General features: G+C 52.0%; 1 protein-coding gene across 1 annotated transcript; it reads left to right on the top strand.

Annotated features, from left to right (window-relative positions):
• Nucleotides 1–4,372: 4,372 nt before the first annotated feature.
• On the top strand, nt 4,373–22,750 carry BRI3 (brain protein I3). The gene is made up of 3 exons (XM_053276792.1): nt 4,373–4,854; nt 16,575–16,692; nt 22,391–22,750. The coding sequence occupies exons 1-3, from the start codon at nt 4,677–4,679 to the stop codon at nt 22,521–22,523; spliced, it is 429 nt and encodes a 142-aa protein (XP_053132767.1). The 5' UTR covers nt 4,373–4,676; the 3' UTR covers nt 22,524–22,750.
• Nucleotides 22,751–23,073: the final 323 nt, after the last annotated feature.

Raw genomic sequence — 23,073 nt, 5'->3', positions numbered from 1 at the left:
AGCTGCTCTCTTTAACTGTGCATGAGGCTGAATGAGAAACACCAAACTCAGACGGATCTTGTCTATTTGCCTGTGACCAGATGGGCAGCAGCTGCAATCCCAAAGGAGCAATGCCTCTTTTTTTTAAAAAGCCAGCAACAGACTGGCACCTCTGAGTGGTGAGAAGCCAGCCTCCCACTCCTGGGAGGAGGAGATGCCAGAAGAACCAGCCTGGAAAGGGAGACAGGGAAGACACTGAGAGGAGGCAACCCTCAGCACCCTTGTGGGAGAGCTAGTCCTGCCGTAGAGGTGCTTAGGGTGGGGCGGTAATCAAGTGATTCTGAATGCTGCCGGTCCCAATTCAGGCCTTGGGCCATGCAAGGATAGACATTATTCGATTTACACTTGATGACCAGCAGCTGGCACCATAGAAAAGCATTACATTTAAGGTAGCTTCTGGTACAGATGCAGAGAACAAGCAGATAGGTCTCTGCCCCAAGGAGCTTACAATCTAGAGAGAGAGAGAGAGAGAGAGAGAGAGAGTCCGTCCATGAGCAAGGCCCACAATTTCTGACTAGCTGTATCTTCTCAGGGAGGAGTCACCTTAAGTGGCACAGTGGGGAAATTCTTGACTAACCCCTGCTAACTTGGCAAAGAGGCCCCTTTTAACGTGGTGATTCTCTTCATTTAGCAGGGGGAGAGTAACTGGCCCTATCCACCCCCAGCACAGCATCTCTCCAGTGACTCTTGCTGGTGTCTATCTTGTGTTTCTTTTTAGATTGAGAGCCCTTTGGGGACAGGGAGCCATCTCATTTATTTATTATTTATCTGTGTAAACCACCCTGAGCTGTTTTTGGAAGGGTGGTATAGAAATCGAATAAATAAATAATAATAAGCAGAAGGTTGGCAGTTCGAATCCCCGCTGATATGTTTCCCAGACCATGTTTCCCAGACTATGGGAAACACCTATATTGGGCAGCAGTGAACTAGGAAGATGCTGAAAGGCATCATCTCATCCTGCGCAGGAGGAGGTAATGGGCAACCCCTCCTGTATTCTACCAAAAGAAAACCAGAGGGCTCTGTGGGCGCCAGGAGTCGACACTGACCTGACGGCACACTTTACCTTACCATCTCAGGGACAGTAGGGATTTTTGCCAATGGTCGACCACCCTAGAGATGGAAGACAGACAGGTGATAGCCTGGTTGCACTCACAGCTCCCGTTATTGCCCCTGCTTTATCCCTACCCCCCCCCAACAATTAAGCTAAAATTCATTAAGTAAGTAGTCATTTTTACCCAGAGCGAAGTGTTAGGGTAGGGTTAGGGTCCCAAAGAACCGATTGTGGTGCTCTCTCCGTGGAGTACTCTTTGGAGGACATCCTTGCCCATTTTCACCCTCATGCCTCTGATGACATCATTAGCCCCGTGACTGTCCTATATAGTCTTTTTTGTGTTTTTAAAGCTTCGAAAACACCCTTGCAAATGTGGCCGCTGCCAGCCGATGGCCAGGACAATAAAAGGGCAATGACATGGCTGAAAGTGCTGCAATGAGATCACCTATTTTCCCTCTGTGGGGGGCGGATGGCGGGGGGGGGGGGGAGATTGCTGCCAGAAATAACTACAAGGATTCATCACCCCAGTGGGCTCATGTACGGAACCACTGAAGATGGCTCTCCATCTGTGGCACACATCTGTGATGGGGCTTCCACAGGTGCAAGTGAAGTCTTTGCTTGATGTTGCAGTTGTCAGGGGATGAAGATGGATGTGTGAACGGGTGCGACTGGTAGAAAAGCAGACGTCTCCTTCCATGGGAAACAAATGCTTCTCTTCTCTTCCACATATTTTAACTGAAATATTTGATGGCGCAGCAGGGAAATGATTTGACTAACGAGCCAGAGGTTGCCGGTTCGAATCCCTGCTGATATGTATCGGAAACACCCGTATCGGGCAGCAGTGATCTAGGAAGTTGCTGAAAGGCATCATCTCATACTGCATGGGAGGAGGCAATGGTCAACCCCTCCTGTATTCCACCAAAGACAGCCACAGGGCTCTGTGGGCACCAGGAGTCCTCACCAGAGGTGGGAAATGTAGAAGTTCTTCTCTTCTTTGCTCAGGAGAGGCACACAGACAGAAGGGAAGCTTGAGGAGCATCTTTTCACTTAAATTTTGTGAGGGGGAGAGGAAAGGCACTTTGGGGGGGAGTTCTGTAGTCTTGACTCAGGAAGTCCTTTTCCTTCACCCCAGATATTTGTATTTTGTTAAGACTAGTTTCTCGGCTACTGCATGCCCTTCATGGCATGTGCTCAGGAGCACTCTTTTATTCTCTATGATCATGTGCGTGTCCCCAAATGGCACCCTGGATGGGATCAACTTCTAAAACTTGGTGAACTCTCCTACCAAGTCTGGTTCTGAGCGTCACTCTTTGGCTTTGGGCATATTCCAGTTCCATGTGATACTGAGATACTGAAGTGAACGATGCTCCCAGAGAATCACATGACGAGAAGTTGCTGGGCAGGCCCTGGTGTGTCCTCCTGGTTGTTGTAAGTCCTCCAGAGGCAAAACATCCGCTGAGTCAAGGATGGACTCATTATACGCTGATTGGCATAAGTGGAGACTTCTGCTTTTGTTGACATGCTCAAGCAGATGTTTCTGAAGGCCAAGGTTCCCCCGAAGAAGATTTCATTTATTTATTTGTTTGTTTATTTATTTATTTTTGCATTTATATACTGCCTTTCGTTAAAAAGATAACCCCAAGGCGGTTTACAAAAGTTAAAAACGTACAATAAAAAGACAATAAAAACATCATGTTAAAAGTATAAAAACATATAAAAGCAGGCATAAAAACAATACAACAAATACAACAAATAAAAACACAGAGAAGCCGCAGTAGAAAACGATCATGTAAAAGCCTGGGAAAAAAGCCAAGTCTTTAAAAGCTTTCTAAAAGCCGTGATGGAGTCCGAGGAACGAATGGCCACTGGGAGAGCATTCCAGAGTCTGGGGGCAGCAACAGAGAAGGCCCTGTCCCGAGTGCATGACAGCCGGGCCTCCCTCAGATGTCCTTGTCAAGATTCACGTTTGAGCCCCAAGTTAAACATAAGAGATGGACCCGTGTGCTGTGGTATATCCTGCTCTGCATGTGTTACTTGGGTCTGTGCCTGAAGATGGTGAGAACTTTAGACTAGGAGTTCTCAACCTCCAGATGTTGATGGAACTACAACTCCCATCACCCTCAGCTGCAGTAAATTGTGACTGGGCATGATGGGAGTAGTAGTGCATCAACATCTGGTGGGCCACAGGTTGCGAACCTCTGCTTTAGACACCTATCCCCCTCAGAAGGAGAAGAGGTTGTGTCTGCCTCTTCAAGCTGAGGAATGTTCTGCTCTTGTCCACGCCCGCCTTCCCCACCTACTGCCTCGCTGTTGAGTCCCATTAACTCTGCCCATCTGGTGGTCTGTTAAGTGCCCTCTGAGGCTGTGAACATTCCGTCCTATTGAGTGACACTGGGGCAGTTGGGGCTGGAGTGTTGTTGGTTTTTTGCCCCGTTGGTTCTATTTTTAAAACCAGCGTATCTGTGGGTTACCCTGAGTCTGTTGAAACCTCCCTCTTGGCCACAGGCGCTGGTTGTGGTGGATTTTACTCCCTTAATACTGTGACCAAAGGAGACCAGCAGCCAGGTGGATGGGCTGGCTGACGACAGCCATGAATGAGAGGGCTGAAAGGCCAAGTTGCAGACAGACCACCCTGGAGAGAATCTCTCTCTGGGGTCACTAGGAGTCTTAGGGCCTCCCATTACGAGGGGCCTCTTAATTATTATTTCCAACATCTCAACTTCAAGTTGTACATCGTGTTTCTTTTTCGTGTAAAGGCTTGTTGCAAGAGAATGGTTCTTGATGATGACGAGGCCGAGTTTCCGCGTGGCCTCTTTGCCCGGTGCAAAGAATGCTTCCTTCCTTCTTCCGATCTGCAGCATGGCCCTTTTGCGGGGGGGGGGCGGCCTTGGAGGCTTGCCCGGGCTCAGCGCCCCGCCCGCCTGCCCCTCTGCCCCACACGAGGCCGGGCTGCTGCACAGGCAGGCCTCCTTCAGGCGCAGGAGAAGCCCTGCTGGAAATGAGGCGTGTGCGTCTTGCAGCAGGCAGACATCCGGCAGCAGCTCACCAGGCAGACGCCCTACCGGTGCAGCCCCGCCCCCTTGCATTGCAGCCAGGGGGCGGGTGAGGGGCAGTGGCAGACCTTCTCTCGCCTTGTGCTGTCCAGCAGCCTGCCCTGCAACTGCAACCCGCCGGGCCAGAAGCGAAGCGCCGAAGGGCGAGGCCGGGTTGCGCCGCGGCCGCGTCCCCTTTAAGAGGGGCTTTCCCTCCGCCGCCGCCGCCCCGCCCCGCGGGGGGGAGCCTCGCCAGCCGCCGCGTCACGTGAGCGCAGTCTTGTGACTGGCCTGGGAGCAGCAGCAGCAGCAGCAGGCGCCGCCGAGCAGGGAGGGAGGCGAAGAAGGAGCCCGCCGCCTCCAGCGAGCCGCACGCTGCCTGCCCGGGCTGGGGCTCCGCCGAGGGGACGCCCCGCTCCGCTGGCAGCGCCTGGCTCCATGCTCTGCGCGCAAAGGAGGCGGCTGCCGCTGCTGGCTGGGAGGAGCGGAGGGGCGAGGCGCCTCTGAGCCCCCGGAGCACCCCCGCCGCGCCCTCCCCCCGCCGGGGCCCGAGCATGGACAGCAAGCCCCTCCTGCAGGAGCGACCCCCCGCCTACAGCCCGGCTGCCCCGGGGGGCGGCGGGGGCGCGGGCTACGAGTACGGGCCGGGCGGCGGCTATGGGGCCATCCCGCCCCCCCAGCCGGGCTTCCAGCCGCCTCCGCCCTACCCCTATCCCACGGGGGCTGCCGCAGGTAAGGAGGGGAGGGGTGCTGGGCCAGGGCCAGGGGGGCTTGGGTTTCCTCTGGGTGGAGGGAAGGGGGCTGGGGAGGGGGAGATATGGGGCATTAGGTGGGGGGTGCAGAGAGGGGGAGCCGGAGGCGCACCTCGCATTTGTCTTGTGGGGGGGGAGGCACTTTTGGATGGAGGTGTGGGGTGCTGGGTTGGGGGGTGCCTGGAAATGAAGGGCCCCCCAAATGTCTGGTGGGGGGGAGTCTGCCCCCCTGACCTGGCAACCACTGGCTCTAGGAGGTGTGAGGGGGGTGCTGGGGGTGCCCCACCCCAGGACAGGGAGAAGAGTCTAGGCTAGGGTGAACCGAGGGGGCAGACCTGGTGAGGGTGGCTCCGGTGGGGTTGGGCGGCCCGGAGGCCGAGCGGATTCTCCTTTCCTCCCTGCCCCTTAAGAGCACCCATTGAACCGGATGCACCCAGGACTTGTTCCTCGGGGGGCTCTTGCATTAGAAATGGCTCCTGAGGGCATTCCGGGGGGGGGGGGCTCACTTAGACCACCTTGTGGGGAGAGGAAGTGCATTCTTGGGGGGGGGAGATAGACAGCATTTGAACTTGGAAGTCTGGGTTTAACGGGGCCCTGTTCTCCGTGACTTCTGCTCACGTGAAATTGTTGTGCCTGTCTTGAGCCCGTGGGTGGTTCTCCCACCTCTGTGAGCTGCCCCAGCCCTTCTGTGCTGGAAGGAGGGGGGTATGCGTGTTCTCAATATTGATATGGGGCGTGGTGGCACACTCTACCTTTATCAGTTGGATGTGGGGCCTGTAAAAGAGGGGACACGCCCCGGGGCCAGGGGTGGGGACTGCACCAGGTTTAAAGGAAGTTCTGGATGAGGTGGGGGCCGGATCAAGGGGGTGTGTTGTGGTTTTCACCGGCTGTCAAGTATGAGCAGGCTGCAGTATTGGGATGGGAAATAGTATTAGGAACATAGAAAGCTGCCTTCTGTGGAGTCAGACCCTTGGTCCATCCTGTTCAGTAGTGTCTGCACTGACTGGCAGCGGCTTCTCCAAGGCTGTAGGAAGGAGTCCCTCCCAGCCCTATCCTGGAGTGGAGCTGGGAGCTAGATTCTCTTCCTCTGAGCTGTGGCCCCATCTCCTAAGGGGAAGATCTTCCAGGGCTCACATATCGAGTCTCCCATCCAAGTGCAAACCAGGGCAGGCCCTGCTGGGCAAAGGGGATGATCCATGCTCGCTTCCACAAGGCCAGCTCTCCTCCCGCCTCATTTAAGGTTTTGCAAAGAAGCTCTCCAAAGAGATCTCTGTGCTGTGTTTGGGGAAATAAACTCTCCCACCCCGCCTGAGATCATCATTTCCTTATTGAGGCGACAGCCTTCTTGGATCGGTTTCATCTGCTTATTTAATGGTCGTTTGCAAGAGATGCTGGTTTGAGAGTGGAAAGAGGCACAGAAGTTCTGGCTCTAACAAAACCTGAAGCTGTTTGCAGGAGAAGTCTGGAGGACGTCTCTCCACGGGTCTCTGGAGAGCTTCCTAGCTCAATGTCTCTGGGGTCGCCCTGCTGGGTTGGCTTTGTTCTGTCTAGCAGGTCGGCCAGATGTTGGAACAAGGCTCTCTCCTCTGCCACGCCAAGAAGCAGCTGGGAGGGGTTGGTGCGTGTTTTGCTTTCGGTTTACTTGGTTTACTTGGAATTGGCGCTGCCCGGTTGTGGAGAACTGGAGGAGGGCGGTTCTGCCTCCTAGCTTAGTTGTGTAACGTACAATGGGATTCTTCTATTATGGAAGGGTTTGGGGTGATAACACCGGAGAGCAAGCAGAGCATCAGCAGTGGCATTTCTTTTGGGCGAAGTGCACACGGCCTTCCTATTGTGCGTAGCAAAACTTCTCAAGTAGGCCATTCTACTTCCCATTTTGCAGAAGAGGAACTGAGGGAGAGAAGTTACGGCTTGGTGGTGGAATCGGGACCCCTCCCAGGAGCAACAGTTTCTGCTGCAAACAGTTCCTGCCACAGGGGGACGGGCTGTAGTTTCGTGGCAGAACATCTGCCTTGCATGAAGAAGTTCCCCTTAAATATAAGGGAGGAGAGCTGGTCTTGTAGTAGCAAGCACGACTGGTCCCCTTAGCTAAGCAGGGTCTGCCCTGGTTGCATATGAAAGGGAGACTTGATGTGTGAAATATATTCCCGTCAGGGGATGGCGCTGCTCTGGGAAGAGCAGAAGGTTCCAAGTTCCCTCCTTGGCAGCATCTCCCAGACAGGGCTGAGAGAGAGACTCCTGCCTGCAACCTTGGAGAAGCCGCTGCCAGTCTGTGCAGACAATACTGAGCTAGATAGACCAAGGGTCTGACTCAGTATATGGCAGCTTCCTGCGTTCCTAAGGTCCCAAAGTTTCATCCCTGGCAACATCTCCAGGTAGGCCTGGGAAAGACTCCTGCCTGGAACCTTAGACAACTGCTGCCAGTCAGTGTGGACAATACTGAGTTAGATGGATCAGTGGTCTGAATCATGTTAGGTCAGGCCCAAGGCCCTTCTAGCCCTGCATCCTCCTTCATACAGTGGCCCACCAGATGCCTCTGGGGAGCCCACAGCCAAGAGGTGAGGGCATGTCCTCTCTCCTGCTGTTGCTCCCCTGCAACTGGTATTAAGAGGCATTGTGCTTTTTAGGCTGGAGGTGGCTTATAGCCCTCGGACTAGTAGCCATGGACAGACCAGTCTTCCATGAATTTGTCTAAGCCTTTCTTAAAGCTGAACCAAAGCTGGTATAAGACACCTTCCTATTAGGGGATGGGCCAGAGCTCTGGAGCAGAGTGTCTACGTTTCATGCAGAAGCTCTCAGGTTCAGTCCCTGGCAGCGTCTCCAGGTAGGGCTGGGAAAGACGTCTGCCTGTAACTTTGGAGAGCTGCTGCCCGTCAGTGTAGACAGTGCTGAGCGATAGAGATTGAGGGTCTGACTTGGTATAAGGCAGCTTCCTATGCTGGACCAGGGTGGTTCTTGGTAGCACTCTGAAGACTCCAATTTATGGTCTCTTTCTCTGGTTCATGATGGGGTGGGTGGGGTTTTTATGGCTTATTTAGGCAATCCTGTAGAGACCATGTCTACCTACAATGATCCTTCCAAAAGTGTCTGAATCTGTATCTGGAGGAAATGTCTATGGGCAGCCGTAATTTGGCTATAATAAACAGAACCTCCATGTTCAGAGACAGTATACCAGTGAATATCAGTTGCTGGGGTCGGAGCACAGCCAGGGAGAGAAATGGGGAGTTTGCCTAGAATGGACCTTTGATCTGACTCAGCAGGCACACTCGGAACATAGGAAGCTGCCATATACTGAGTCAGACCCTTGGTCCGTCTAGCTCAGTATTGTCTTCACAGGTTGGCAGCGGCTTCTCCAAGGTTGCCGGCAGGAGTCTCTCTCAGCCCTGTCTTGGAGAGGCTGCCAGGGAGGGAACTGGGAACCTTCTGCTCATCCACTGAGGGGAATCTCTTCCAGTGCTGCTCAGACATCAAGTCTCCCATTCAGATGCAACCAGGGCAGACCCTGCTTAGCTAAGGGGACCACTCATGCTTGCTCCCACCAGACCAGCTCTCCTCTCCTCTCGCCTTCCTTCCTTATGCAGCTTTGTCAAGTTCACTGGCCTGCAATCCAAAGCAAGGGGTTGAAATTGACCATATTAAACAAAAAATTGGGTAGGGTAACTGGAGATGAGGGGATGCAGAGCATTGGTTTGGAAGGTGGGTGGTTACTCAGAGTCCTCTGAAGTGCGCAGGAGTGTTGCTAGGAGTGAGGGAGAGGGAGTGTTGAGCTGATGCCGTCTCAGGGGCTGGAAGAGGGTCCCTCTTGTTGGAGGGGAGTCAGAGAGTCCTCGGCATCTAAACTCTGGACGGGGGAGTAGAGTTTTAAAAGGTACAGCCAAGACTGCCATGCGGGGAGCTATTGGTCATTAGGTTCTTATCCCGCCTATGGTCACATCCAGGGGTCAAGAAAGGTTGGCTCAGCTCATCAGCCAGACAAACTTTTACTTGTCGGATGTTTCCTCGGGTGATATTGGTGCATCCCTCATCAAGATTTTTTAAAATTCATCAGGCATCATTTCCCACTCATTGTGGACTAGTGGATTTCCTGAACCTTGGTCACAACAACCCTGCGATGTAGGCTAGCTTGAGTGTTAATGACCGGGTCGAGATTGCCCAGCAACAGTGTGTTCTCTAATTTTCTCCCTCGAAGTAGGAGGTCACGGCTCACAGAGGGTTAACTTCCACTCCTTGCTCCTGATAGACAGGAAATCTCAGGTGTTTTTCCAGTAGCTGGGACCTTCCTGATTCAACCTGAGCGGGATCTAAAATTGAACTGAACAGACATCAGAAAATGTGTGAGCGTGTGCACACCTTCGTGGGGACAGTGTCCAGCAAGCTTCATGGCTCCTTGGGGATTTGAACTTGGCCTCCCCAGCCTTCCTCTGATGCTCCTAATACGCAGGTTCCCCACAACATCCCGGGATGGGTGCACCGTGCTGGTTCTCTAGCTGCTGGCTATAAAGATTGCTGACAGATAAATATGTGTGTGAGCAGCAGATTGAAGAGTTGAAAGTGCTATCTCAATGCTAAGCATTAATTCTTATGCACCTATTTTCCTGTACAGAATTGGAAGCAATAGCTGAAGGGGAAATGACATTTTTTTTCTTGTAAGTGTAATAAAAAGTGTCTCTCCCCCCGCCCCTCCCCACAAGAGAAACATGCGCTCCAAGAAAAGAGATCGCGTTCCCTGCCACTGCTAGCAGCTGTGCTAAGCAGAATAGTTCAGAGAGGCTATTTTGGTCATGTCCGGCATCTTTGACGAGTGGGTCCCAAGCCAGGCCCCCGGGACCAGACCGTGCTCGTCTGGAATGCATTGTCGAGTGCGCCCAGTCCTGTGCCTTGGGAGGGAGGACAGTCTGGTCGGTGGCTACTCGTCTTGATGGCTCTAGGCCGCCTCCAGGCTCGGAGGCAGGATGCTCCAGAATCCCAGGAGAGGGGGCCTGCCTCCATCGGCTTGCCTGCGGGCTTCCCAGAGACATTTGGCGGGCCACTGTGGGAAACGGGATGCTGGACTAAAAAGGCCTGGACCCTGATCCACTATGGCTGTTCTTAGGGGGCGTGCCTCTGGTCTTCCGATCTGGAGGGCAGGGCTGGACGGGAAGGTCTTGGGTAGGCTGCTGGCCCTTCTGCTTGTGTCCAGATGTGCCAGAGACTTCTGTCCATCCGGTCTCGTGGTGGCAAGCATGAGTTGTCCCTTTTGCTAAGCAGGGTCTGCCCTGGCTGCATTAGAACGGGGGACTCCATGTGTGAGCCATGTTAAGATCTTCCCCTGAGGGGATGGGGCTGCTCTGGGAAGAAAGAGCCCCTGCCTGCTTGCGTGCAGAAGGTTCCCAGTTCCCTCCCTGGCAGCAGCATCTCCAAGACAGGGCTGAGAGAGGCTCCTGCTTGCAACCTTGGAGAAGTTGCTGCCAGTCTGTGCAGACAATACTGAGCCAGGTGGACCAAGGGTCTGACTCGGTATATGGCAACTTCCGGTGTTCCTTGTAGCACGCCGTGGATGGGGCCCTGGGCACTTGCCTGAGCCTGAGGCACATAGGAGGCTGCCTTATACGGAGTCAGACCATTCGTCCATCTAGCTCAGCATTGTCTCTACACTGACTGGCAGTGGTTCTCCCAAGTTTTCAAATGGGACATCCCCAGCCCTACCTGGAGAGGCTCTACCACTGAGCGATGGGCCCCATCCCCAGAGGGGACACATGTGGCCCCAGCCCAGCATCCCTCCAGTGGCTGTTGCTGGCATCTACCTTATGCTTCTTTTTAGCTGGGGAGCCCTTCTGGGACAGGGAACGGTGGAACAGGGGCTAGGAGGGAGTTGTCGTTCTGCAGGAGGGCCTGATGTGTGCAGCCCTACAGCATAAGGACCTCTTTCTTTGAATAATTCAGGGGAGGAAACACCCCTTCGATGCCTCATGTGCCTCGGGGATGTCTCTGTCCTGGTTCTCTTTGTTAAGGTGCGCCATGATCACCTCCAGGGTGGGGCAGCATTTTAATGGGACATGTCCAGAGCTGCAGAGTGAGTCACAGCAGTGAGTAAAGTAAAGTTGTGCCGTCGAGTCGGTGTCGACTCCTGGCGCCCACAGAGCCCTGTGGTTGTCTGGGTAGAATAAAGGACAGAGGGGTTTGCCATGGCCGCCTCCCGTGCAGTATGAGATGATGCCTTTCAGCATCTTCCTAGGTCGCTGCTGCCCAATATAGTACCAGCGGGGATTCAAACCAGCAACCTTCTGCTGGTTAGTAAACCCCTGCTAACTGGGCAAAGAGGCACCTTTTACTGTGGTGATTCTCTTTATTTAGCAGGGGGAGAGCAACTGGCCCTCTCTGTCCCCAGCACAGCATCCCTTGAGTGACTGTTGCTGGTGTCTGTCTTATGATTCTTTTTTAGATTGTGAGCCCTTTGGGGACAGGGAGCCATCTTATTTATTTGTTATTCCTCTATGTAAACCGCTTTGGAACCTTTTGTTGAAAAGCAGCAGATAAATATTTGTTTGTTGTTAACATGGGAAGTTTAAGCATGACCAATACCTTTCTCCCCTTCAGTGTATACTGAAGAGTTTTGATTCCCCTGCTGTTCAGTTAGGCTTTGTTGCCTGCAGGGTTCTAAGCATATTTTTCAGGGTGACATGTTGGTTTTTTGTGTGAACTGTCCTGGGTGCCATTGTGGCTGGCAGGCGGAGCATAAATACAGTCAGTGCATGGGCCAGCTGTAGTGGTCAGTACCGTCTGGCGGGATGGATGCTCATTGTGGTTTTTGACAAGGCTTACACACCTAGGCTTTCCCCGTGACACTCAATGGATGTGAAAGCTGGCCTTGGAAGAAACAAGATAGAAAAAGCATTGATGCTTTTGAACTTGGGTGCTGGAGAAGACTTTTGAGGAGACCATGGATGGTCAGGGAAACAAAGAAATGGATCCTAGAACAAATCTATCCAGAATTTTCACTCGGGGAACAAATGACCAGGCTCAAACTCTCATACTTTGGACACATTATGCTAAGACCCAGCTCCCTTGAGAAGTCCATAATGCTGGGGAGAGTTGAAGGAAAGAGAAGAAGGGGATGGCCAGCAGCTAGGTGGATGGACTCGATCACGACAGCAATGAATGCATCACTAAGAGACCTTCAAGGCCAAGTTGGAGACGGCTCATCCTGAAGAGAATCTATCTATGTGGGCACTAGGAGTCAACACTGACTTGACGGCACTGAATCAATCAGTCAGTCAATCACAGCATTGCAGTGCTTTCAGCTTTCCATGTGTTGTCGGGGTTTAAGTGTACTGTGTCACCTCATGATGACCAGCTGCCACAGAACAGAAAGGGGCAAAGATAAAGACTGAAGAGAGGAGGAGAGAGAGACTGCATATTTACTTATCGTCCATGAGCCTGGCTCACAGATTTTGGCCATCTGTACTCGCTTGGGGGATGAATGCTTGTAGTGATCTTCAGGGGTGAAGAAATGTTGGCTCAGTTTATCAGCCAGACAAAATATTTTACTCGCCTCAAGCTACGCTGGTACATCACTCATCAGGACTTTTTTCACCCGTCGGGTATCATTTTTCACTCGTCACCGACTAGTAGACAAGTGGATTTCCTCAGCCTTGGTGATCTTCGCTGTCCATCCCCCCGCCCCACCCCAGAGTTGGAAGAAAGCGAGGTGATAGGCGTGCTGCACTTGCAGCTTTCTCTATGTTATCACCCCGTCTTTATCTCTATCCCCAAATGCTTAGGGTAAAATTGCAGTCATTTTTGCACTGAGGAAAGGGTCAGGGTAACAGTGAACAAATTGTCGTACTCTCTCCACGGAGTCCATCCCTACCAGTTTCCATTTCCATTCCTCTGACGACAGGGATGAACTTTTATAGTAGTTTGTGTGTGTGTTGAAGACTCTGGAATCTCGATTGCCATTGTGGCCGCTGCAGGCTCAGTGGTCTGGACAATAAAAGCACAAGGACACACTGAAAGCTTGCCATCCTGTGCTCCCTTTCCCCATCTCTCGGGGTGCAGAACCTGTCAAAAAGCAACACGAGGAGTGGTCCCCCACATGGTGCCGACCACCCCAGCTGGTTCATGCACCGCCAAACCTGAACTCGTACTGAGAAGGTGAAACCTTTGCACCTTGGCTGTACCTGGAACTTTCTCTCCGGTGGGATGTTTCCCCAGTGGCATCCTTGGCCAGAAACGCCAACCCTTGTTCTGTTTTGAAACGGCTGATCTCCTGTGGCTGTTCCAGTAGGTTCTTGGGGGTTAATGATTAGCCCTGCTTGCTTCTGCAGCCTGAATGCGGAGCAGAATTGAAGGCCGAGAAACGGTTTGCTGTTGTGTGCGGTAGCTGATATTCCCCAAGTTCTGATGAGTTTGTCCTTGTTCGTTCTTCATTATTTCTGTTGGCGGAGGGTGAGCGAGCTTATCTGGGGGCAGGGAAAGGCACGAATAAATCCACCCGAACTTGTGTTTACTATTAATGGTAGAAGCTCACCCGTTGGGCTCTTATGAACACAACGGATATTGATACACTGTTTTTCAATAAGAAGTTCCCAAAGCGGTCTACACAGAAATAAATTGATAAACTGGCGATGCAATATGCATATTTAAGGTGACTCCCAAGTAAAGACTTTCAAATTTATTACAAAAAAACAGATAATACCTTGTGCAAATGTTGTTAAATGTTGTGTTTAAGGCATTATCTGTTTTTACGTAGTAAATTTGAAGGTCTTTCTCAAAGGAGTACTAAGAAATAAATAAATAAGATGGCTCCCTGTCCCCAAAGGGCTCACCATCTAAAAAAGGAGCATAAGAGAGACACCAGCAACAGCCACTGGAGGGGTGCTGTGCTGGGGATGGATTGTGTTGGTTGCTCTCCCCCTGCTCAGTAAAGAGAAACACCACTTCTAAAAGGTGCCTCTTTAGAGAAACTGGCTTGATAGAGGAACCCCTGATAAGATTCTGAGGAGTCCCAGAGCTTCATGCAGACAGTCTGTAAACAGATGAGGCCATGATGCGATTCTATTGATTGTGCGCAGTCCATAAGAAGCTGCCTTATACGGAGTCAAGACTTAGTTCAGTATCATCTTCTACACTGACTGGCAGCTGCTGCCAGGGAGGAACCTGGGACCCTCTGCGTCCTGAGCAGATCCTCCGCCTCTGAGCCCCATCCCGTCAAAGACATTGTCTTCTGCGCTGTCTGAAGACAGTCTTGAGGCACTCTGGACTGACACATCCTGCAACTCCTGCTTTTGTGCACTGCACTGCCTGTTCTATCAGGTGTTTGAAGTGTTAACCTGGGTGGGCAGATGTGCCGTGTATGTCTGTTATATACAGCTCCACGTGGTGCAAGGGAGGAGAAGGAAAGGGTGAGCAGGAGGTCCTTGAGATGCTTGGGGGTGCCCTGCAACAGGCCGCCTCGTTCACTTTCTGGACAATGGGCATGTTTCCTAACCATTGCTTCTAGCAACGGGCAGACTGTGTCAGCTGAGAATCTTGCTAAATGAGTGGCAGGGCTGTTTCTTACACAACTCGCTTATGGTCTGGAAAATCCCAGGTGTCCTCTCCTTGCTGCCACTCCTTTCCCTGACCACCAGCATCCTTTGCTGACCGGCTTTTGGCTCTTGTGTGTGGTGAGCAGATGCAATTAACGCAGTCCTGGAGTTTTGTGTGTTGTAAGCCCTGTAGGGGTGTGCACAGAACGGGTTGGCCTGGTTCGGTTCGAGGTCGAACCAGATTCGAAATGGACTGGGCATGTTCGGTTTTGGCATCCCGAACTAGAACCCAGGCTTGGCTCTAATTTGAGTCTGTCTGGGGTTCTAAAGTGTAAAATAATTTTTTAAAAAGAACTTGCTGCTGGGTTCAGCGGCCTCTGGGGTGTGTGTGTGGCGTGTGTGGTCTCAGGGGGGCTGGCTTCCCTTAGTCTTCTGTGGCTGCTTCGGCCATTTTGGGGCCGTTTCAGCCCTCTCCGTGGTCACGGTGGCCATTTTGGAGGCTGCTGCGCATGTGCCCTGGCCATTTGTGAACCTGGTGGTATGTTTAAAAGAATTTTTAAAAAACACTTTTTAGAACCCTGAGCCAGCCTGGGGGGTTTGGCACGACCTTGAGCTGGCCTGGTTCGATGGCGAACCGGCTCGACCTCGAGTCGGTTCACACATCCCTAAAACCCTGCCATATGGTGTGGTTGCTGCTGCTCCCCGCCCCCCAAAATGACCGATGTCAGCTGCGGGCTTTGCAAGGCCTGGAAATGACTGTGTCATGTTGGGGCTGGTCTGTGATGACATCCAGCGTGGCGTCGTGGTTAGAGTGGACTGAGACCAGGGAGACCACATGAGTGCAAATCCCCACTCGGTCATGAAACTCACTGGGTGACCCTGGGCCAGTCACTTCTCTCTCAGCCTCACTGCCCTCACAGGGTTGTTGTAGGGATGAACGTAACCATGTAGACTGCTCTGGGCTTCTTATTTTATTTATTTGATTGATTGATTGATTTTATATACCGCCCTTCCAAAAATGGCTCAGGGTGGTTTACATCAAAAGTAAACCTTTTGGGGTGTGTTAGTTCTTTGGTGTTTTAGTCTATGCTTTATAACAGGAGCTTCTGTTAGAGCAAGTATTGATAAGGCTTTCCTGCCTGTATGAATTCTTAAATGCAGGAGTTATACTCTTAAGTATTGTTCATTCCAGCTACTGATATGGTTTGTCCCTTGTGTGGATCCTTTGATGGGAAGTGAGGTTTATTCTCCCAGGGAAACTCTTTCCACACTCCAAGCATGCATGTCCCCTGCTAACTGAGTAAAGAGGCACCTTTTAAAAGTGGGGATTCTCTTTATTGAGCAGGGGGAGAGCAACTGGCCCTATCCATCCCCAGCACAGCATCCCTCCAGGGACTGTGGCTGGTGTCTATCTTATATTTATTGTTTTTTAGATTGTGAGCCCTTTGGGGGACAAGGAGCCATTTTATTTATTTATTTATTTATTTATTTATATCTATGTAAACCATTTTGGGAACTTGTGTTGAAAAGCGGTATAGAAACATTCGTCTATGTTTTCTCCCCTGTGTGGATTCTTTGATGGGAAGTGAAGTTTGAGTGTTGGCTGAAGCTCTTTCCACACTTATATGGCTTCTGCTTGCTTGCATACAGAAGTTCTTCCCTGGCATCTCCGAGAGAGGGGAGCTGGTCTAGTGGTGGCAAGCATGCCTTGTCCCCATAGCTAAGCAGGGTCTGCCCTGGTTGCATATGAAAGGGAGACTAGAAGTGTGAGCACTGGAAGATCTTCCCCTCAGGGGATGGAGCCGCTCTGGGAAGAGCAGAAGGTTCCCAGTTCCCTCCCTGGCAGCAGCATCTCCAAGATAGGGCTGAGAGAGACTCCTGCCTGCAACTTTGGAGAAACTGCTGCCAGTCTGTGAAGACAATACTGAGCTTGATAGACCAGTGGTCTGACTCAGTATATGGCAGCTTCCTATGTCCCTATGAGAGACTGGGGCGCTGCTGCCAGACAGGGTGGACGGTGCTGAGCCCGATGGCCTGACGGCAGCTTCCAATGTAGTTGCGCTGCACAGGTGGGCGGGAGCAAAGGGCATGTTGGGACCGTGTTTGTCATGCCATTTCCTCCTGCCAGTGCTGGGTTGTGGGTGGGTGTTGCTTAAAAGCACTTCATGTCCGTTCCTGCTTGTTTCCCCAGGTTATGTTGTCCCTGCTGGTCCACCTCCACACAACTATCCCAACACCACGTACACGATAATCCAGCAGCCTGCTTCGACTACGTCGGTTGTCGTGGTTGGCGGGTGCCCGGCTTGCAGGTAACCGTCCTTGTCTTCTCTTGAACACTCTCACGGCTGGCTAGCTTTGATGTTCTAGCAGGCATGTCGGCTGTATCGGGGTCCCCACCCTGCGCCCCTCCAGATGTCGCTGAACCACAACTCCCATCATCCCCAGACACGGGGATAATGGGAGTTGTAGTTCAGTGACATCTGGAGTGCTGGGGATGATGGGAGTTGTCGTTCAGCGACATCTGGAGTGCCACAGGGTGGGGACCCCCTGGGCTGTATGTTGACCTTGTGCTCTAGGAGTAAAGACCTGTCTTCCACTTGCATGATCCTTGGAATCAGCATGATTGTAACAATTATAAAGTAAAAGTAAAGTGTGCCCTCGAGTCGGGCTCGGTGATCACCAGGAGTCGACACCGACTCGATGGCACACTTTACCTTTTAATTTAAACATCCCTACAAATAGGAACTTCTCAGGTGAATAAAAGGTAAGGTGTGCCGTCAAGTCGATTTCGACTCCTGGCGCCCACAGAGCCCTGTGGTTTTCTTTGGTGGAATACAGGAGGGGTTGACCATGGCCTCTTCCCATGCAGTCGGAGATGATGCCGTTCAGCATCTTCCTATCTCGCTGCTGCCCAATAGAGGTGTTTCCCATAGTCTGGGGAACACACCAGCGGGGAGTCGAACTGGCAGTCTCTTGCTCCCTAGGCAAGTTCCTTCCCCACTGTGGCATTAGATGGCTTGTAATAATTATGCACCAGCATAATTTCCCCATCCATTAATAAATGTGATGGAGAGATCGAGAATGGGTTGTTGGATTGGGTGCCCCTCCCCTCTCTGTCTGCCTCAGCCAAGCGGACACTGGCATCGGCCATAACCGTGGTTAACTCACCCAGGTTTGAAGCTGATCTAGCACGGTGCTCCCAGCTGCTTGCAGGAAAGTTTTCACTTTTTCAAAGTTTTTGTCCCAAGATGATGTTGCATCTCTTGGGATGTCCAGCAAACACGCTGGAAATAGGCCAGAGAAACATCCTAGGTGTGTTTAGGTTTTGTCTTTTTAATTGCTGCTTTTAACTATTTGGCTGAATAGATGTGTATATAAACTGTGTCTCTAGGTTGTATATATATATGTATGCACATGCACACTTACCTTCGTGAATTGCCTCGGAAATCTGAAAGATGGTATGAAAACCTTGGAGCATCAGCATTCAGCTTGTATCCCAGAAAGGGGCAAGCTTTGCACTCCAGCTGTTGAACTACAACTCCCATCATCCCCTGTCACAATAAATTGTGGGGGGGGGATGATGGGAGTTGAGGTCCAACAACAGCGGGCGTGCCAAAGGATTCCAAGCCCTGTTGTGTTCCCTTCTCCAAGGAGCAAAGCCGTAAGCATGAGACCCTCACTTGCTTGTCTGTTTAAAGGGATTTGTCAGGTCCGTTTTGGGGATGGATCTCATCAGAGGTGTCTTCAGAGTCTATTCCCGTTCTGCTCAACTTCGGCCCTCCTGTAGATGTTGGCCTGCAACCCCCATAATGCCTGCCTATTGGCCACTGTCGCTGCGGAATATGGGAATTGTAGTCCAGAAACAGGTGGGGGCCCCTAAGTTGAGTTGGCCTAGATTCCAACTCTTTTTGGTCTCTCTGGCTGCAGAAGGTTGTCTCCTTAAGGGTTGTGCTGCAGTCACTAGGCAGTGAAAAACATGCTTCCGTCAAGCCCTTCAGAACCAGGCTGGAGTTCGTTAGATTCCCAACTGCTGAAATTACTCTGATGCCGTGTTTGTAATGTCAGTAAAGGAGCTGATGATACAGTAAGTGGATTCCGCCTGGGAGAGATCAGGGCCCTAATTGGCTTATTTGTTCATGGTAAAAAGCAAGGTCGGCGCTCTGACCAGAGCCGGTGAGGAAGGGCAGTGAGTAGGGCTGGCTTGGCATGGTCTGGGCTGCAGCGCTGCTTCACATCATGCCACGGAAGGAACCGTTCTTGTATTTACCGGATCATTGATCAAAGCACTTATAATCCTCCTTTCAATTAAGCCTCCAGGGTGGTAGCCTGTTTTAAAATGATGGAAACTTACCAAAGGTCCGCCGATGTTGAACTGGCCTACTAGGCAGTGGTGTTCCCTGTAATGGGGATTCCTGGATGTTGACTACAACTCCCATCATCCTCAGCTGCTGTGGCCTTTGGGAGTTGTAGGCAGTACGGAGCCCCATGGACCGAGGGGGTGTCAGTCTAAAGCAGCTTCCCATGATGTTCCTACGAGGAGAGCTGGCCTTGTGGTAGCAAGCATGACTTGTCCCCTTAGCTAAGCAGGGTCTGCCCTGGTTGCCTATGAATGGGAGACCAGAAGTGTGAGCACTGTGAGATATTCTGCTCAGGGGATGAGGCCACCACTCTGGGAAGAGCATCTAGGTTCCTGTTCCTTCCCTGGCTTCTCCAAGACAGGGCTGAGAGAGATTCCTGCCTGCAACCTCGGAGAAGCCGCTGCCAGTCTGTGAAGACAATACTGAGCTAGATGGTCCAAGGGTCTGACTCAGGATAGGGCAGTTTCCTGTGTCTCTGTGTGAGAAATTTCTTCCGCTGTCTAGGACTCGCTCAGTGCTTGCCAAAGGACAATTAACCTTTGATTAAATAGGTGTCGTCAATGGGTGTTTAACTCTAAATGGCTCTCCCAGCAGCTGCAGGACAGCTTAAACGTAAGCCCCTACTTGTGGTATAAATAAGCGCGCTCTATTTTTAGACCATCTGGGAGGGGCAGCCCCCTAAAGCGCAGGAAAGCCGCTTGGGCTCGCAGGACCGGCTTCAGTTCTGCGGCTGAGATCAGCAAGTCCTTAAACGGGTCCCGTGGCCTCTTCGCTCCCCCCCCCTTCCTGTCCTGTTATCGGATCTAAGAGGCAGTTTTTATAAAACGTTTCTCCTTCCTGGTAACTTAAAAAGAAAAGTCGAGGGCTTACTCATCGCCCAAGAAAAGACGGTGACACTGTAAGGGCTTCCGCTTGTTATTGGGCAGTGGAAATGCACCAGTGGCTGCTAGACAGGGTGGTCGTATTGGGGGCACTGTCTTGCACAGGAAGCTGCCTTATACAGAGTCGGACCCTTGAGCCAGCTAGCTCAGGGTAAACGCGGTCAGTTTACACTGACTGGCAGCAGCTCTCCAGGGTTCCAGGCCTATCGTCTCTCCCAGCCCAGGATTCAATCTGGGGCCTGCTGCATGCAAGGAGAAGGGAGAACGTAAGAACAGCCCTGCTGGATCAGGCCCAAGAAGGCCCATCTGGTCCAGCATCCTGTTTCACACAGTGGCCCACCAGATGCCTCTGGGGAGCCCACAGGCAAGAGGTCTGGGCATGCCCTCTCTCCTGTGGCTGTTCCCCCTGGAGGAGAGCTGGTCTTTTAGCAACAAAAGGTAAAGGGTGCCGTCGAGTTGGTGTTGACTCCTGGCGCTCACAGAGCCCTGTGGTTTTTCTTTGGCAGAATACAGGAGGGGTTGACCATGGCCTCCTCCCGCACAGTAGGAGACGATGCCTTTCAGCATCTGCCTATATCGCTGCTGCCTGATAGAGGTGTTTCCCATAGTCTTTTGGCAGCAAGCATGAATTGTCCCCTTTGCTAAGCAGGTTCCACCCTGGTTTGCATTTGTGAAATGCAAGACTACATATGAGCGCTATAAGATGGGGAGACAGCCGCTCTGGGAAGAGCCACCTGCATGCTTCAGTGAAGAAGGTTCCAAGTTCCCTCCCTGGCAGCATCTCCAACATAGAGCTGGGAGAGACTTCTGCCTTTAACCTTGGAGAAGCTGCTGCCAGCCTGTGTAGGCAATACGGCGCTAGATAGTCCAAGGGTCTGACTCAGTATATGGCAGCCCCCTAGGTTCCATGCTCTTCCAGTGAGCTATCATCCCACCCCCTAAAGCAGGCTTGCTCAACTTAGGCCCACCCCTGCTGTTTTTGGACTAGAATTCCCATGATCCCCAGCCACAGTGGCCACTAGCCAGGGATTATGGGAATTGTAGACCCACATCTGCAGGAGGGACGGAGCTGAGCAGCCCTGCCCTAAAGGGAATATCTGACAGTCTCCTCGCCTGTAACCTCCCATCCAAATGCAAACCAAGGTGGATCCCACTTAGTAAGAGGGACAACTTGTGCTCACTACCACACCTCCCCGACGTGTGCTTCAGTGTAAGTAGCCCTTGTGTGTGGCGGTAGGGACTCTGTGGACACATCCTCCAGTTTCTTGGGTTCCTGAGAACCATTTGTCCCAAGTGGGTTCAGGTTGGCCAGAAATTGAATTTTGCTCATGTTCCTCCTTCACGTGGGGGTGACAGAGCCCTTGGCCTGCACCTGGAGAGGGTCTTGCAAAGGATTTGCTCTTCACAGTGGGAAGGAGAGGCTGGAAGAGCCTCTTGCTTGGTTCGTGGTTTGGGGGTCACAAGAAATCCCCCCAGAACGTGCGAGGAAGCTGGTGACTGTAATGGCAAAACCAGTTCCGTTGTATTATAACTAGCCGACCCACACAGAGCATCTGTGTGCTCTTTGGGGTTGACTGTTTCCCCCCTCCTGCCCCACTCTCTTGCCCTCCCTCCCCCGGCTGCGGAGGAAAGCTACAACCAGGAGTTGTAGTCCAAAAACAGCCAGAGGACTGCGGTTGTGCAGCACCAGGAAGCTGCCTTATACTGGGTCAGACCGTTGCTCTTGCGAACTGGGCAAAGCGGCCCCTTTCTACAGTGGTGATGCTCTTTATTGAGCAGGGGGAGAGCGACTGGCCCTTTCCGTCCCCAGCACAGCATCCCTCCAGTGGCTGTTGCTGGCGTCCAACTTAGGTTTCTTTTTAGATTGAGAGCCCTTTGAGGGCAGGGATCTATCTGTCTCTATGCAAACTGCTGTGGAAACTTGCCAAGCGGTATATAAATATTTGCTGTTGGTGGTGGGCTTTTCAAGGAGTCTTCCCCGGCTCTTCCTGGAGATACCAGGGATTGAACCTGGAACATTCTGTGTGCAAGCATTCTTCCCCAAAGGGAGAGGTCTTTCAGTAAGTGGCACTGACATGTAGACTCCCATCCAAATGCAAACCAAGGCAAACCCTGCTTAGCCACGGGGACTGTCCATACTTGCTACTTCAAGGCAGTTTCTCCAGCCCTGGGCAGAGAGCCCATCCTTCTCATAGGAACACTCTCATTGCAAGCAAAAACAGCCAGGGCCTCGTTGCTTCTCATGACAATGGCAGAGGGCCTTGTGTGTATGTGTCTCTCTCTCTCTCCCCAGCCATCTGACTTGGCATAGAGGTCACCTCAGATGGACTGGGAAGTAAATGGAGCAGCATTCCTGGGCAAGGAGCCCAAAACTAAGCTCTCACTTGCACTGTGCGTGTCCCTTACATAAGAGGCTCTTCCACTTGCTCTTTCTCATAGGAACATAGGAAGCTGCCGTATACTGAGTCAGACCATTGGTCTAGCTAGCTCAGTATTGTCTTCACAGACTGGCAGCGGCTTCTCCAAGGCTGCAGGCAGGAGTCTCTCTCAGCCCTGTCTTGGAGATGCTGCCAGGGAGGGAACTTGGGACCTTCTGCTCCTCCCAGAGCAGCTCCATCCCCTAAAGGGAATCTCTCTCCACGCAAAACCCACCGAGTAAGCCTGTGATCTGCTTCTTGTTCCACGCAGCCAGCCCAGTGTGCGTCTCCGGCCAAGCTTGGTGTGTGCACAATAACACTTCCATAACTCTTTCTTCCTTTCCCTTGCAGAGTTGGTGTATTGGAAGATACCTTCACCTGTCTTGGCGTCCTCTGTGCCATCGTATTCTTCCCTATCGGAATTCTTTTCTGCCTTGCATTGAGGCAACGGAGATGTCCTAACTGTGGGGCAACATTTGGTTAAGGGATCAACGGAGGGGCTTTTGGGAGCTGTAACTATTATAGTACCTTTTTTCTAATGTAAATGTCATGTACAATCATGTTGATGCCTCGGAGCTGATTTTGTAAGTCTCCCGGTTAGTCTCTTGCATGTGAAATGAGCATGTGTATTGCAAGACACACCTCCCATCTAGCTTCCTGTTCTAAATGCACCTTTTTGGAAATTAAATAAATTGCTTTTTTGCATCTTCACGGCGAGTGTCTTAAGTTACTCTTGGAGCAATATGGTTACCACAAACTAAACTATGGTGTGGAATCCAGGCTGGAGGTGGGGGCAGTTTTCCACCCCAAGCCCCTGACACATCTATGCTGCAGCCACTTTGTGAGGTCAGAGCCGGCTGTAACGGTCAGTGGGGGAAGTGTCTTATTTCTACTCTGGGAAGGGCAACTACTTCTCGGAGCTGCTGCTGCTGCTCCCACCGAGCGACTTGAAGGGAGCGAGTTACTCTCTAGTTCCCTCTACTACACACCTCACGTTGTTGTGCTGAGCCAGCAACCCCCACAAAAGCCAGGTA

This window comes from Hemicordylus capensis, chromosome 13 (genome assembly GCF_027244095.1).
Source record: "Hemicordylus capensis ecotype Gifberg chromosome 13, rHemCap1.1.pri, whole genome shotgun sequence".
Taxonomy (NCBI): domain Eukaryota; kingdom Metazoa; phylum Chordata; class Lepidosauria; order Squamata; family Cordylidae; genus Hemicordylus; species Hemicordylus capensis.
This window is presented reverse-complemented; position numbering and strand designations above follow the sequence as displayed.